The following is a 14,166-nucleotide window of genomic DNA, read 5'->3' on the forward strand; positions in this document are numbered from 1 at the left end:
CTGGACCTGATGGAATCACCAACGAATGTATCAAGGTTGCGAAGACTCTACTACTGACACCAATCAATATCCTATGGAACAAAATACTTGATGAAGAAGCGGTGCCACATCAATGGATGACATCGGAAATTATACTACTATATAAAAAAGGTGACCCAGCTGATATAGGCAATTACCGCCCTATAAGCCTAATGCCTTGCTTTTATAAACTTTTTGCCTCCTGTCTACTTGAAAGGATAGCCCCAGTCATCGATGCTCACCAACCGATCGAACAAGCTGGTTTCAGAAGCGGTTTCAGTACGATGGATCATATCCAAGTGGTTGACCAGGTGATAGAAAAATATTTAGAATTTAATAAACCCCTGTATTTAGCTTTCATCGACTACAAAAAAGCTTTTGATTCAATTTCACACGAGTGCATCTGGGGATCGCTGAAAGCACTAAGCACAAATGAAAAGTATATCAATATCCTAAAAAATATTTACTCTAACAGCACAAGTAGAGTCAAACTGGATAGAGTAGGCGAAGTAATCAACATAAAGAGAGGTGTCCGGCAAGGAGACCCGATCTCACCAAAATTATTCATAGCCGTTTTACAACACGCAATGGGAGAGCTGCCATGGTCCAATCAAGGTATTAATATAAATAGGAATCTTTTAAGTCATCTAAGATTTGCCGATGACATAATTTTACTTTCGGAAACCCCTCACCAATTAAACACAATGGTAAATGAATTAAACCAGGCTAGTATAAAAACTGGTTTGGAAATGAATCTGGACAAAACTAAAATTATGTCTAACCGCAGTGCAACGCCGATCTTAACAAATAACACACCTTTCGAGTTTGTCAATAACTACATTTACTTAGGAAAACAAATCTCTTTTAGTAAGGAAAGAAACACTGAGGAACTTAACCGAAAAGTGACGATTACCTGGAACAAGTTCTGGCACCATAAGGAAATATTAAAATCGCAACTTCCGCTACCGACCAAGAAAATAGTCATGGATACAGGACTTCTACCGTGCCTCACCTATGGATGCCAAACTTGGACCTTCGATCTCAAAACCAGGAACAAAATTCAGACTACCCAGAGAAGAATGGAAAGAAGTTGCCTAGGTATAAAACTGAAGGATAAGGTAAAGAACGTTGACATTCGAAAGAAGACAAAAGTATGTGATGCCCTAACTTTTGCAATGAAGGCTAAATGGACGTGGGCGGGTCACGTGGCCCGTTACAAGGACGACAGATGGACTCTACGGTCAGTAAAGTGGTCTGGGCCAAAAGGCACCAGATCAAGAGGTAGACCAAGGGCCAGATGGGCAGACGAAATTGCAGCGTGCGCGGGCGGAAGTTGGCTGGACAGAGCTAATGATAGAGAAAGATGGCATTCCTTGGGGGAGGCTTTTACCCGAACGGGGTCCATGCATTGATTAATTAAGTACTTGAAATTGAAGCAAACAATAATGAAATTAATAACAAAATAGAATTTATAATTAGAAATCAAATTCATCTAGCAATAAGTGAATTAAATGTAATTGAACTTTTGTAGGTTATTAAGTTACCAATTGTTACAGTTTGTTATGTACTATGCATGGAATTAATTTAAATAAAGCTTTATTATTATTATCTTAAGTGCCTGACCTTTCCCCGATCCGCCACCCTGAGCCGATTTTGATAATTGTTTTTTTTTTGGTGATTATAAAATCACCTGGCGCCCAACTAATAATTTTGAACAAGGTTGCCAAAAATCGTAAGTGTATTCGGACTTCACTCCGGTAGATCCCCGGTGGTGAAAAACCCGTTACAATATATATATATTTACACTCTTCTGTACTGTCCGCAACGACCGGTGGACTCGAGGGTGTCCCCACCATGCTCTGCGCTCTACCACCACTTTGTGGTGGGGGGCGCTATAGTTGCACCATACTACTGTTATGTAATGAACTGATTGGTAACAACGCATACAGATGGTGTCTATAATTTGCGATTTTTGAGATAATGAGTGGGTGGAGGTAGTACTCCAGTCCTGGTTTGCTACGGTAGTTGTTGTTAGCCCAAACTCCCTGGCGCAAATCTTACACAATTTTCCTCTCTCGCTGGCCCACGGAACACCTGATTTGCAGGCTAGGTGATTGAGTGGATACCAGACGCCGCGCTCTAGGGCCGTTTTGAATGCGGAGGCATCCGGGTAAATTTGCTTGATCAGAGTTACTACTGCTGTACGGAATCGAAAGAGTTTAGCCTGTGACTTGGGTACTTCCCGGAGAATTTCGTAGAAACTATACATCGCTTCGCAGTAAGGACGTAGTTGGGGAGCGACGTCCTTCATACTAATTCGCTGGCGCAATGTTGCCTTCTGGGTTGTTTCAGTCGTATATGCGGTGACTATAGCTCGGGCGGAACTGGTCGAGGGGAATGCCAGTGGGAGATTGGGTCGGAGATTGCATGGAAATTTGGATCGGGAAGGGTTAGATTGTGGCTTCTTGGCAGTTGGTTTTCGAGTTGCGGAAGCTTCTTTAACGGATGATCCCAACGAGGTCGGCAAAAGGGAATTTTTGGGCGGCATTAGTTGGCGTCTCTTTCTCAAGGATTTTAGTCATGGGCTGGGGGAGCTTTCCTCTGCCCCAGCCATAAGAGTTGGTACACGGCTACCCAAGGGAGATGCAGGAAGGGGAGATGCGGGAAGTTCTTCATCTGTTTCTAGTGAGCTAAGCGTTTCCTTCCTCGATCGCATCGCAGCTGCTTTCGGGGGGGGGGGGGGATTTGTACGTAAATTTGAAGTGGTGGCCTCAGAAGGCTTATGAGGAAGGAGGTGATTGAGAGGGGGCGCTGATAGTGACGCGACGCGTTGTAGTTCTTCCGGTAACTGGGTCGTTAGTTGGGTGAGGTATTCCTCAAGTTCTTCTTCTGAGCTGGTCCTGTCTTGTTGAGTGGCTGGTCCGAGTATATACTGAAGGTCAAAGTTGTCTATTATTCCTGAAACAATTAAACATGTAGCTCGTGAGCGGCTTGTCTTAGGTGTGTATAGTAAGTTTGTGGTTGCGGCTCTCTCACGGGTTCAGTGCTTCCCGAACTAGTTTCTGATTCTGGGGCCGTAGGTGCTGTTTTCGGTGAAGTACCTTCCACAGCGAGTTTTCGGGTCCCCAAGTGGATGAGTAGGTGGGTTATGGAGCTCCATACTACCCCGACTAAATGGATGGACCACCCGTATATGGAGTGAAGAGCGTAGCCGTGAATTACTGTGTCGACAGCCAATTTCACAAATCGAATAACTAATAACAACCCGATTACTCCCGCACTGGCAGAACCGAACGTGAGAAAGGACCCCCATATACGCGCCCACACACTTTCAGCGATTTTTTGAAGTGCTTCCTCGTCAAGTAAATTTACAAAATTACCCCCCTGTCGTTGTGTTGGTTGTCCTGTAATCGTGCGGGCCAAAGTGTTCAATACAGTGGGTCTTTTCGCCGGGAACATGATACTGGACCGCAAATTTTTCAAATCTTCATAACTATAAATACCACTAGTTGCAAGTGAGCTCGGATTCACATATGACCAAGTTGTGGTTGTGGCGGGTTTTAAATTATCCGGCGCGTTAATAGCGGTCAGTTTCGAGGTGAACGTATACTAAGAATCTGCTAGAAGTTACATAGATGGAAGAATGGAATTACAATTAATTTGTGTACCAGAGTTTATTAGGATGTGGGTTCAAGGGGTAAGGAAGACACTAGTATCGTTGTCTTTGGACAGGGGAAGTTGTTGGTAGCATTCATTCGTTGTTCGTACTCTTACGTTCACTAGTTACATTTACATTGGTTACATTTAATCAGATAGATGACTTCTCCAGCTACCACGGCCATGTAACCAGGTCCTTACATTAGATGATACGCGAATTCGTCTGGAGTTTGAGTGGCATGCATTAAAGAATTTTTTAAGATTTGGACCTCCACTTATGCTTCAGGATATCGCGATAAAGATGATTCACCTGGGTTCTAATATGGCGTTCGACATATACAAACTTTGAGTTGACGTAAGCCATCAGATCAGCGCTTTTGCTGAGGGCTGCCTTGTTACTTGGAAACACATTGGTGTCCGTATATTTTATAACGAATAGCTGGGGGTGTTCTGTTTGCACGAGCTGGTATCCGGACAGCATTTGACGCCCCTTGCGTAGAAACGCGAACGTAACGTCCCAACTTACCACCGTATACACCACTTCTTTATTCTCCTTGCCATTTTTACCGTCACCCGTTATTTTCGAAGCAGGGCCATCGTACAGAACTTGATACCGATGTGATGGCGTTTTCCCACTCGCACCAGAGTCAGACTTTTAGCTTGCAAATTTTTTTAACGAGGTAGTAGCGATCGTTCCTTCATTCTTTTCGATCCCTCATCACACGGCTCACCCTCCTTGTTTAAAAAATAAAGATAGTTGTTTCTCTGCATGTAAATGTGATCTCGAGTTTCTACCACCCGTCGCGGCATACCCGACCGGTTTCTTTTCAACTCGAGTTCGTCTCTATCCTCCTCGTCCGATTCGTGCTCTTCGGATTTCCCTTCTTCGTCTTCCTCGCCGTCGCACCTACGTTCGTCTTGCCGGCGAAACAGCGTATTCTTCAAATCCTCCTTCGGCGAATTTCACGACAGATTCTGAGGTCAGTGTGACTCGGACACGGGAACGATTTTCTTATTATCTAATTCGGAATTTTTCTTTTTTTCGTTCTCATTTAACCTTTTATTCGTCAAATCGCCACGATTACGTGTTCGTGGGACAATTGGAGTATCGTAGGATGTCGAGGGTTGTGGTTGGTCGGCTAAGTCAGCCTTAAGTTTTGCTGATTGGGCTCGCGTGATTACCAAAATTTGGGGCTCGCGATTGTCCATTGCCATTTCTTCATCCGTTCCGCTATCTTCCGTAGGCGCTGGCGCACCAATAGCGGGTGGATTACGCGATAACGCGTCCACATTAACATTTGTTTTGCCGGCCTTGTAAATGACTTCGAATTGATACTCCTGCAATTTCAACCTCCATCTGGTGAGCCGCGACGTTGGGTCTTTTGCCGTCTGCATCCAAACCAACGGTTTATGATCCGTGACTAATTTAAATGGATGCCCATACAAATAAGGCCGAAATTGGGATACCGAGTGCAATATTGCCAGTGCTTCCTTTTCATACGTACTATATTTTTGCTCATTTTCGTTCAAAACGCGTGATGTGTATTCTACTGGCTTATCCTTTCCGATGGGACCTTGACTTAAGATCCCGGCAATGGCTATACCTGACGCGTCGGTCGTTACCACAAAAAATTGAGTCTGATCAGGGTATTGTAACACCGGCTCTTCGCATAATTTGTCTCGTAGGGTTTCAAATACTACTTGTTGGCTATTGCCCTATTCAAAGATCATGTTCTTTTTTAATAAGTTCGTTAATGGTTTTGCGATTTGAGAGAATCGATGGATGAAACGTCAATAATACCCGGCTAGTCCCAAAAATTGACGTATATTCTTATGTGTGTGAGGACGAGGGAAATTTTTAACCGCGCTTATCGTACCCCTTCAGCCGATACGATAAGACCCAAATAGATGACTTCTCTGCATAGAAATTCGCATTTATCGGGTTGAAATTTTAAATTCACGGCTCTGAGGCCCTTCATTACGCGTTCCAATTTCACGGCATGTTCTTCCAACGACCCCGCGTATATGACGATATCGTCGAGGTAAACGAACACTTCTGCCCCTTGGAGCCCCGATAGAACTATGTTCATTATACGCTGGAAGGTTGCAGGGGCTGTTTTGAGCCCAAAGGGCATTCGCGAAAATTCAAACTGTCCAAACCTAGTCGAGAAAGCGGTCTTATGGCGGTCCGTCGGATCTACTTCCACTTGGTAGCCGGATTTTAAGTCGAGGGTAGAGAAATAAATTGATCCACGTCATTGTTCTAAAATTTCCGTTATTAGCGGAAGTGGTTGTGCGTCACCGATGGTTTTTTCGTTTAGTGGTCGAAAATCAAGTACCATTCGATATTTTTTATTACCCTGCGAATCCGGTTTCTTGGGTACGATCCATACGGCGGTGTTATATGGGGACACCGACGGCACGATAATCCCCTGATCCTTCAACTCCCTCGCTTGTCGATTAATTTCCCCTCTCAACGTCTGAGGGTAACGATACTGTCGCGTAAATACCGGTATATCGTCTGTGGTTCTAATTTTATGAGTCAATACATTTGTACAACCTAGTTGGTCTTCAGGGAGAAAATAACTATCCTGATGTTCTCGAATGTGTTCCATAATACTCTCTCTTTCTTCCCCATTTATGTGACTGTGCCTCAACAGCTGCATTATAGTTTTTATGCGCTCGTTTGTCCGACTCTTATTCTGTTCGTTAGCATTCTTACCGCTCTCATAACTATCGCTTCCGACGGCGCTTTCACCGCAGCCGAATTTTTTCAAATTTTCGTTCTCGAAATTCTTAGTTCTCCCAGCAGCCCTATCACCGTGATTATTACCACTCACAAAATTAATTTTCTCATAATTTTTACCATAATCATTAATTTTCCCAAATTCAATTGTTCCGACGGTACTCTTACCGCGAGTAAAATTTTTTAAGTTATCGTTTTATCCGGCGCGATTCCCGCCGCGAATAAAATTTTCAAAATTATCGTTCTCAAGATTCTCCGCTCTCCCGACGGCCCTTTCAGCGTAATCGTTTTTTTCCGCAAGGTTAATTCTTTCAACAGTATTCCCATTGCCAGAAAGATTTTTTAAATCAACATTTTTTTCGACGCTATTCCCGTCGCAAATAGAATTTTCAAAATTATCATTCTCAAGATTCTCCGCTCTCCCGACGGCTCTTTCACCGTGAGTATTATTTTTGCGATTATTATTAATTTTAACAATGCGACTACCGTAAGTCGTATTTACTACATTATCATAATCATTACCGCTTCCTTCGGAACTATGACCGGCACCCCCGCCATCCATTGCAACCACACGGGCATTTTTATCCCTTCGAGAATTACTCATTTTGACCCTTTTAACAAAATTGGCATAATCGCCATCACAAAGGACGGTATCCTCGTCTTCACCGTTATCAGAATTCTCATCTTTAATAAAGGCGTCAAAATAACTTATCTCCGTATATGGCTCCAATGTGACGACCGGTCCCGACACTTCCACCTCCTCGGAAGTTGTATTAATTATGTACATGTGCGCTCTTCCGTTTCGATTAGTAACAAGCGCATCGCCCAAATAAATTCCCTTTTTAAATCTGAGACTTTTTACATATCCTGTTTCTGCTTCAGGGTTAGCAACGCGAACGTAAAATCCCGTGTTGGTACGAGCAGGTATAACCGCCGTTTCTTCGTGCTCAAAACTTAGTTTACAACCTTGTATTTTCAAACACCCTTGTGAATAGAGTACGTCTATACCATTATCCTTTAAGAATTTGGACCCTAGGATCCCGCTTCTTTTTATGGGGAATTCGTTTGGGACTAGGTGGTAGGTAATAGGTATACCAAAGAACTCAGTTCTTATTGTTCCCAGAGTAAAAACAAACTCTGGTTTAATTCCCGTTAATTTTAATATTTCGCTACGATCAATCCCGGTACCGGGAGTGACCATAGCGCATTTAAGTAAGTTTAGTTCGCATCCCGTTTCAATCATTAAAATAGCCGAGTCTAAAATTTCTGCCGATTTCGTTTTTATAGTAGGGGCTTCGCAATCATGGCTTAGCCTAACTACTGCCACTGGAGCATCTCCAATGGCTCCTCCGTGTCCATATCCTCCGCAGTTACCCGCAGGACCGGACGCTCGGATCTCCCGATCTCCCGCGGCGGGCCCGAACGCAGGGGGCTCGTTAACAAATCGCAACATGGCGGCAGTGCATAGAACTTCCGGTGGTAAAGACTGTGGTCCATTAATTGTTTGAATATAATCTAATATAAAAATAAATATGTGTGTCTTATTATTCTCATTATGATCAGTAGATTTATATTGGATTTAATACCCAGACAGCATTCAAGTCAGAATGACTGCTTTGTGACGTCTTTTTGAAGGCGTCCTCAAGAAGTCTTATAATGGCTTCTCACAGGTGTAATTTTTAAGACCTCTTAATTACGAGTTCTTGAAGACTCCATAAATAAGACGTCAGTTTTGTGACGTCTAAATGTATTCTTTTTTTAACTTCTTTATGAGGTCAAAATTAGGAGTTCTTGAAGACGTCATAGTAAATTTATGCTGAAGTCTTATTTGCGAAGTCAGAAAAAAGAACTCTTTTTAAAGACGTCTTAGTGAGTTCGCTAGGTGGCTCATTCGACATCTTGAGAACTCTTTAAAGACTTCTTCAAGATGTTAATGAGACGTCCAAATCATAAATAGGAACTCATTCAGAACTCATCAAGACGTTATTTAGCTATCTGGGTAATATTGTTAACAAACATTTCTGGTCAATTACATAAAACAAAAGTATACCTTGATAAATACGAGATGTTCGATGAAATCAGCAGTGGTTTTACTCAAAACTTGAGCAGCATGCTTGACGCGCATTTTTTTTATTTTATTTGCATAGATATGTTCATCTGTTAATGTAGGAAGCTGTCGAGAATCTTGAAGTCGGAATTTATCAATTTCGTAAGCTTTTTGAACGTGCTTCCATTGAGCTACTTATATCACTCAATTCTTCTAATCATCAGAGGTAACTTCAAGAGATTTTGTCAGCAAATTATTTCGAGATCCTTTAGTAAGATGCGGTGCATCAAACAACGGGACGTTTTTATGACCAGATATGAGGAACGTATTTTCTGGAAGTAATTAATAATTAACATAAAAAATCTCGAACGTAAACTCCAGTTAGTCTCTTACACGAAAAAAAAAATAGGCGCTGCAACGAGACGCAGTTCTGTGAGAGCAACAGGATTTTATCCTGTTGCTCTCACAGGACCTGTTCTATTGCAGCACCAATTTTTTTTCCGTGTACTTATAATTTAAATGCAAGTAGAAAAGTAGCGAAAATAGTCAGACTATATACCTGTTTTTTTTTTTCACTTTTTAATCGTTTTCGATTGGCCTCAAATATTAAATTTTTTACAGCTCTGACATTACTGGTACCTTGATCGCATACTGTAGCTACGGGAATGAAATTACAGCTAATGAGCTGTTTAGTTACTTTTTTAATTATCCGCGTTAGGTCAGTTGGATCGGTTTGTTTCTCGCAGAAGCCATGGTAAACTGGTAACATCATCTCTCCATCGAATGATCTGATGGCGAACACAAGGACGTGGTCAGCGAATTTCGCCGTTCTTTTATCGTGATAAGCTTCAAAGCCTGCAATTCTATCATTTTTTTTATCGTAGTCTAGATGAGGAGATGTCGCAGCTTCATCCCACATTACAGCGATGACTCTTTTCTGAAGTGGCAAGCGCTGTCCTTCACTTTTCAAGAACCGAATTATAACAGCTGGGATACCAATATCAAAAGATATTTTTTCATAGACTCCTTTTAGCGTTTGCGGGTTCGACATGGTAAAGCCTAAATCAGAAAGAAGCTTATAGGATGATGGACTTCGCTCATAAATAATTAACGACAGTAATTTTTGCGGTGTTGTATATCGTCTCGCCGAAACATAAAATAAAAAATTGCAGTTTGTATACATATAATTTTGCGATTATGAGTATATAATTGTTAAGGAGAAAAACTGACAAATAATCGAAGATTAAAATTAAACTATTTACGGTATCAACCACTTATAACAAAAACTTGAATTTAAAAGCATAAAAGAACCAAGAAAATATTTTCTTACCTTTGGGGTTTTTGCGCTTAATTCTAATTGCATGCTTATGAAGATTTGCTGAACAGTTGACAATGATTTCAATTTTTTAATAGTTATTGTGCTTTGTCGTAATTTTTGATAACGTCGTTTTAATTTTTTATAATCTTTCTTTTGTTTTCTCACCATTTTTAAGAGCTTCAAAACTTCTTCCTTTGCTTTTAAATGAGCATTTGAATGATCAAGCTTATTAATTGCAATATTTAATGGGACTACACTATTTGTACCACGATGATTAGTATTACTCACAGCGAGACTAAGATTTTCACTAACATCTAAGTTCTAAAATATTAAAAAAAATGTTGTATTTTGTTGAAAAATAATATCCGTAAAATACAGTTAAGTGCGAAAAAAAATTTTTTTTTTTTTTATTTTGGTTAATCAGAAATTAAAAATGTTTAGAGAAATTAATTAAGTCATAAATAAATAGATAAATTAATCCATTAATATTTAGACTGTTCGCTTCAATAAATAAAGATTTATATTGAGAGAGAGCTTTCATAGATTTATTTACCTTAAAAAATTAAGAATAACATGCCACATTACCCCATGCTCATCACAAGAAACAATAGAATTAGATTCAGAAATAGCAACAGTATCTAAGATCTTCAACATTTGATTAGGATAAGCATTGTCAAGTAATACTCGCCGTGACATAGTTTCACGGTACATGTCTGAGGAAAAATGTTTATGACAAATGCGATATTTGTAAAGTTCATTAGGTGGAATATTTTCAATCTGATGGGTGCAGACTATTAACGACTTCCACATCAAAGCGCGTATTTCATTCTTTGGAGAATAATGACATGACATCCCAGTACCAGAAGTACACCCAGGAACCACACACATTCAACCCATAGTGCAATTCTTAAAAATTTTATTCCATATCTGATTGCGAATTGATATTTCTTCCAAAAAAATAAAATAAACACAATAATAAGACACAAATTTCGACAGGATAATGAATCACTCTCAATAATAATACATGTTGGTAGAAACCGCTCGCTTCGTTTTTTAAACAACTGAACAACGAACAGCGAATGATTAAAAAAACCGCGAATTTAAATTCTGCATTTGCCATAATTATTAAGTGGTTAAATAACTCTATTAAATATTAACTTATATTTGAATATACATTTATGAATTAATTTTTTTACAATTTATTTACTTACTGCTTTTAGCTTCGAAGATGACGAAAGAAGAAATTCCTGTCGAAGAATATTTTTTAAACAAGTTATTATTAAATAAATAGAGTAAAAAATTAATTTATATAACTGGTAATTGATTTCGTGTTCAATTTGATTGTTATAAAAAACACTTTGGAACAGAATTTTCATTTGTAATATATAAACCGCGATTCGGAAAGTTGAAGAATTCGGATACAAGAAATTATTTATAGTTAATAACATTTGTCAAACTAACTTTTGACGTTTTGTTGCTGAAAATACATAGATAATAATTAATTAATTTTTTTTTTCAATTTCATTATTTTTTTATTATTATTTTATTATAATGCTATAGTTTCATCTTTAAATGAATAAACTATAGCTTTTTTTAGTGGCGCTTCGATCGCATTTCAAATTTTCGATCGAAGCGCCCTCGGTCCTAAAGACCGAGAGTGAAAATAATCGTGTCTTTTTTTTCTACTTGAGACAAGACCCCCTGGGTACACGGTCAGCTCTATGTCTTGCTTGTCGAGTACTGAAGCAATTAGTTGCTGATGAAGGATCTAATTACCCACTTGCAGTAGATACAATTCTCAAAGGCAGTTACGTTGATGACATCTCAGGTGGTACAGAAACTCTCGAGCAATTCAAGAACATTGCTACGCAATTAAAAGACATGTGCCTCTCGGCTTGCTTATCACTTGACAAGTGGAAAAGTAATCATCCTCAATTTTCACCACCAAGTACCTCAAATAAAGAAGTTCAGCCTGTTCATACATTCGAAGATATCACTTCAAAGATACTTGGTATCACATGGCACCCTCACGAAGACATCTTCTCGTTTCAAGGGAACATCTCATTCAAACAAGCCATTACCAAACGCGCTATTCTCTCCGAAGTGGCACAACTCTTTGATCCACTTGGACTTATATCTCCAGTTGTTATCAGAGCAAAAATTTCGATGCAGCAACTCTGGCTGAAAAAGATTGGTTGGGACGACTTACTAATGCCTGAAATAATTCATCAATGGGATAAATTCAGAGACGATCTCAACACACTCTCGACAATCAAGATACCTCGGTGGTTACACTTGTACTCTGAAGCCTATTTAATACAATTTCATGAGTTCTCAGATGCGTCTTAGTTAGCAATGGCAGCAGCAGTCTATCTCAGAGTAACATATTCAGGCAACTCATCAGTCGTCACGCTAGTAAAACATACTCAGAAGACCATTAATCTCAATGATGTGCCAGTATTCTTATGGACTGACTTCTCAGTCACTCTCGCATGGGTAAAAAACAATCCAATGAGATAGAAAGAGTTTGTGGGCAATCGAGTATCGGCCATTCACGATGCTACCCCACATGCTCATTGGAGATTCACATCAGGAAAACTCAACCCAGCTGATTGTACTTCTCGGGGCTTAAGCGCTTCTCAACTCATTGAATACGCATTGTGGTGGACTGGACCACCATGGCTCTCGCAATCTCCAGAATTTTGACCATCAGCGGTAGCACCATCTCTAGAACATGATTTGGAAGAAATACCAGGCATTTCACTTTCAGTAACGTCTCCGCCAGTAGTATGGGATCTCATTGACTTACCTCAAGTCAAATCCTTCAATAAAGGCCTTCTGAAGCTGCTCAGAATCACGGCAATTTGTCAGTGAGCGATTTCAAGATTTAAACGAGTTCCGAAATCTAGTTTAGCCATCTCACCAATTAATCCAGCTGACTTAAAAGCTGCAAAGTAGTTCTGGATACGGGAGACTCAACGTGCATACTCCTTTTTAGAAATAAAGACTATACAAGCTGGCAAGGGACTTCATAAGAATCATGTTCTTTCTCGACTGACGGCAATAGTTGACCACATTGGCATATTGCGAGTTGGAGGTCGTCTCCAGAATTCTCAACTGTCTGAGGACAGTAAACACCCAGCGATACTGCCCCGGAACAGTAAGCTCTCAGATCTAATCATCGCAGATGCTCACTCAAGAACTCTTCATGGTGGCACTCAGTTAACCCTATCTCACGTCAGAAAGACTTGTTGGATCATCGGTAGCCGAGCTCCCATAAAATCATTCATTCAATGATGCCTCGTGTGCGCTCGAATACGTGGGGTTCGAGCTCAACAACTCATGGCTCCACTTCCGACTTCTCGAGTAACACTATCTCTAGTGTTTGAGAACACTGGAGTAGATTATGCAGGTCCTATCACATTAAAAACCTTTCAAGGTCGAGGTACAAAAAGCTTCAAAGGCTGGATTGCAGTCTTTGTCTGTTTCACGACCTCAGCAATTCACCTAGAAGCAGTTTCAGACTACTCAGCAGAAGGATTTCTCAAAGTGTTTAGACGTTTTACCAGTCGTCGTGGAATTTACAAGACTATTCGAAGTGACTGCGGCACGAATTTTAAAGGTGCTGACGCTATTCTCAAAGACTTATTTCGACAATTAACAAAGGAATCTCAAGAACTTCAACGGATTCTCGCTAACGACGGAATTAAGTGGATTTTCAATTCACCTGGGGCGCCTCATATGGGTGGAAAGTGGGAAGCAGCGGTCAAGTCCGTAAAACACCACCTGCAACGAACCATCTCAGACACGCTTCTCACTTTCGAAGACTTCTCCACCTTCCTCGCCCAAGTGGAAGCGGTACTTAACTCACGACCTCTCAGTGCTCTATCAGACGACCCTGAAGACATCTCAGCCTTAACGCCAGGACACTTCATTCGTGGAGAAGCTCTGACTACAATACCAGAACCATCGTTATCCTCTGTACCTGAATCAAGACTCTCTCATTTCCAACGAATTCATGAACGATTTCAGACATTTTGGGATAGGTGGTCAACGGAATGCCTTCAAGCTCATCAGTCGATTTCTAAATGGCAGAAAACTCAAGACAACATTCAAGTGGGCTCATTAGTTCTTCTCACCGACGAGCGATTTCTACCATCAAAGTGGCCTCTTGCTCGAGTCATTCAGCTCCATCTTGGTCATGATGAATTATGTAGAGTAGTAACCGTCAAAACCGCCACCTCGACTCTTACTCGACCGATTGTCAAGCTCACTCTACTGCCAATTTCTCCTTATCGAGACGACTTGCAAGAAGAAGATTCTAATTCCTCACATGGCTGCGGAATTAGGGGGGGGGGGGGGGGGAGTGTTCGTAAGTAA

The 14,166-nt window shown here is 40.7% G+C and overlaps 1 protein-coding gene across 1 annotated transcript; it reads left to right on the plus strand.

Moving 5' to 3' along the window:
• The first annotated feature begins 13,128 nt into the window (after nt 1-13,128).
• LOC130670429 (uncharacterized) lies at nt 13,129-14,166 on the plus strand. The gene has a single exon (XM_057473832.1). The coding sequence runs from the start codon at nt 13,129-13,131 to the stop codon at nt 14,164-14,166; it is 1,038 nt and encodes a 345-aa protein (XP_057329815.1).

This window comes from Microplitis mediator, chromosome 6 (genome assembly GCF_029852145.1).
Source record: "Microplitis mediator isolate UGA2020A chromosome 6, iyMicMedi2.1, whole genome shotgun sequence".
NCBI lineage: Eukaryota > Metazoa > Arthropoda > Insecta > Hymenoptera > Braconidae > Microplitis > Microplitis mediator.

What these genes read in the sequence shown, in the direction of transcription:
- LOC130670429 (XM_057473832.1), top strand. Translation starts at nt 13,129, where the DNA reads ATGGCTCCACTTCCGACTTCTCGAGTAACACTATCTCTAGTGTTTGAG.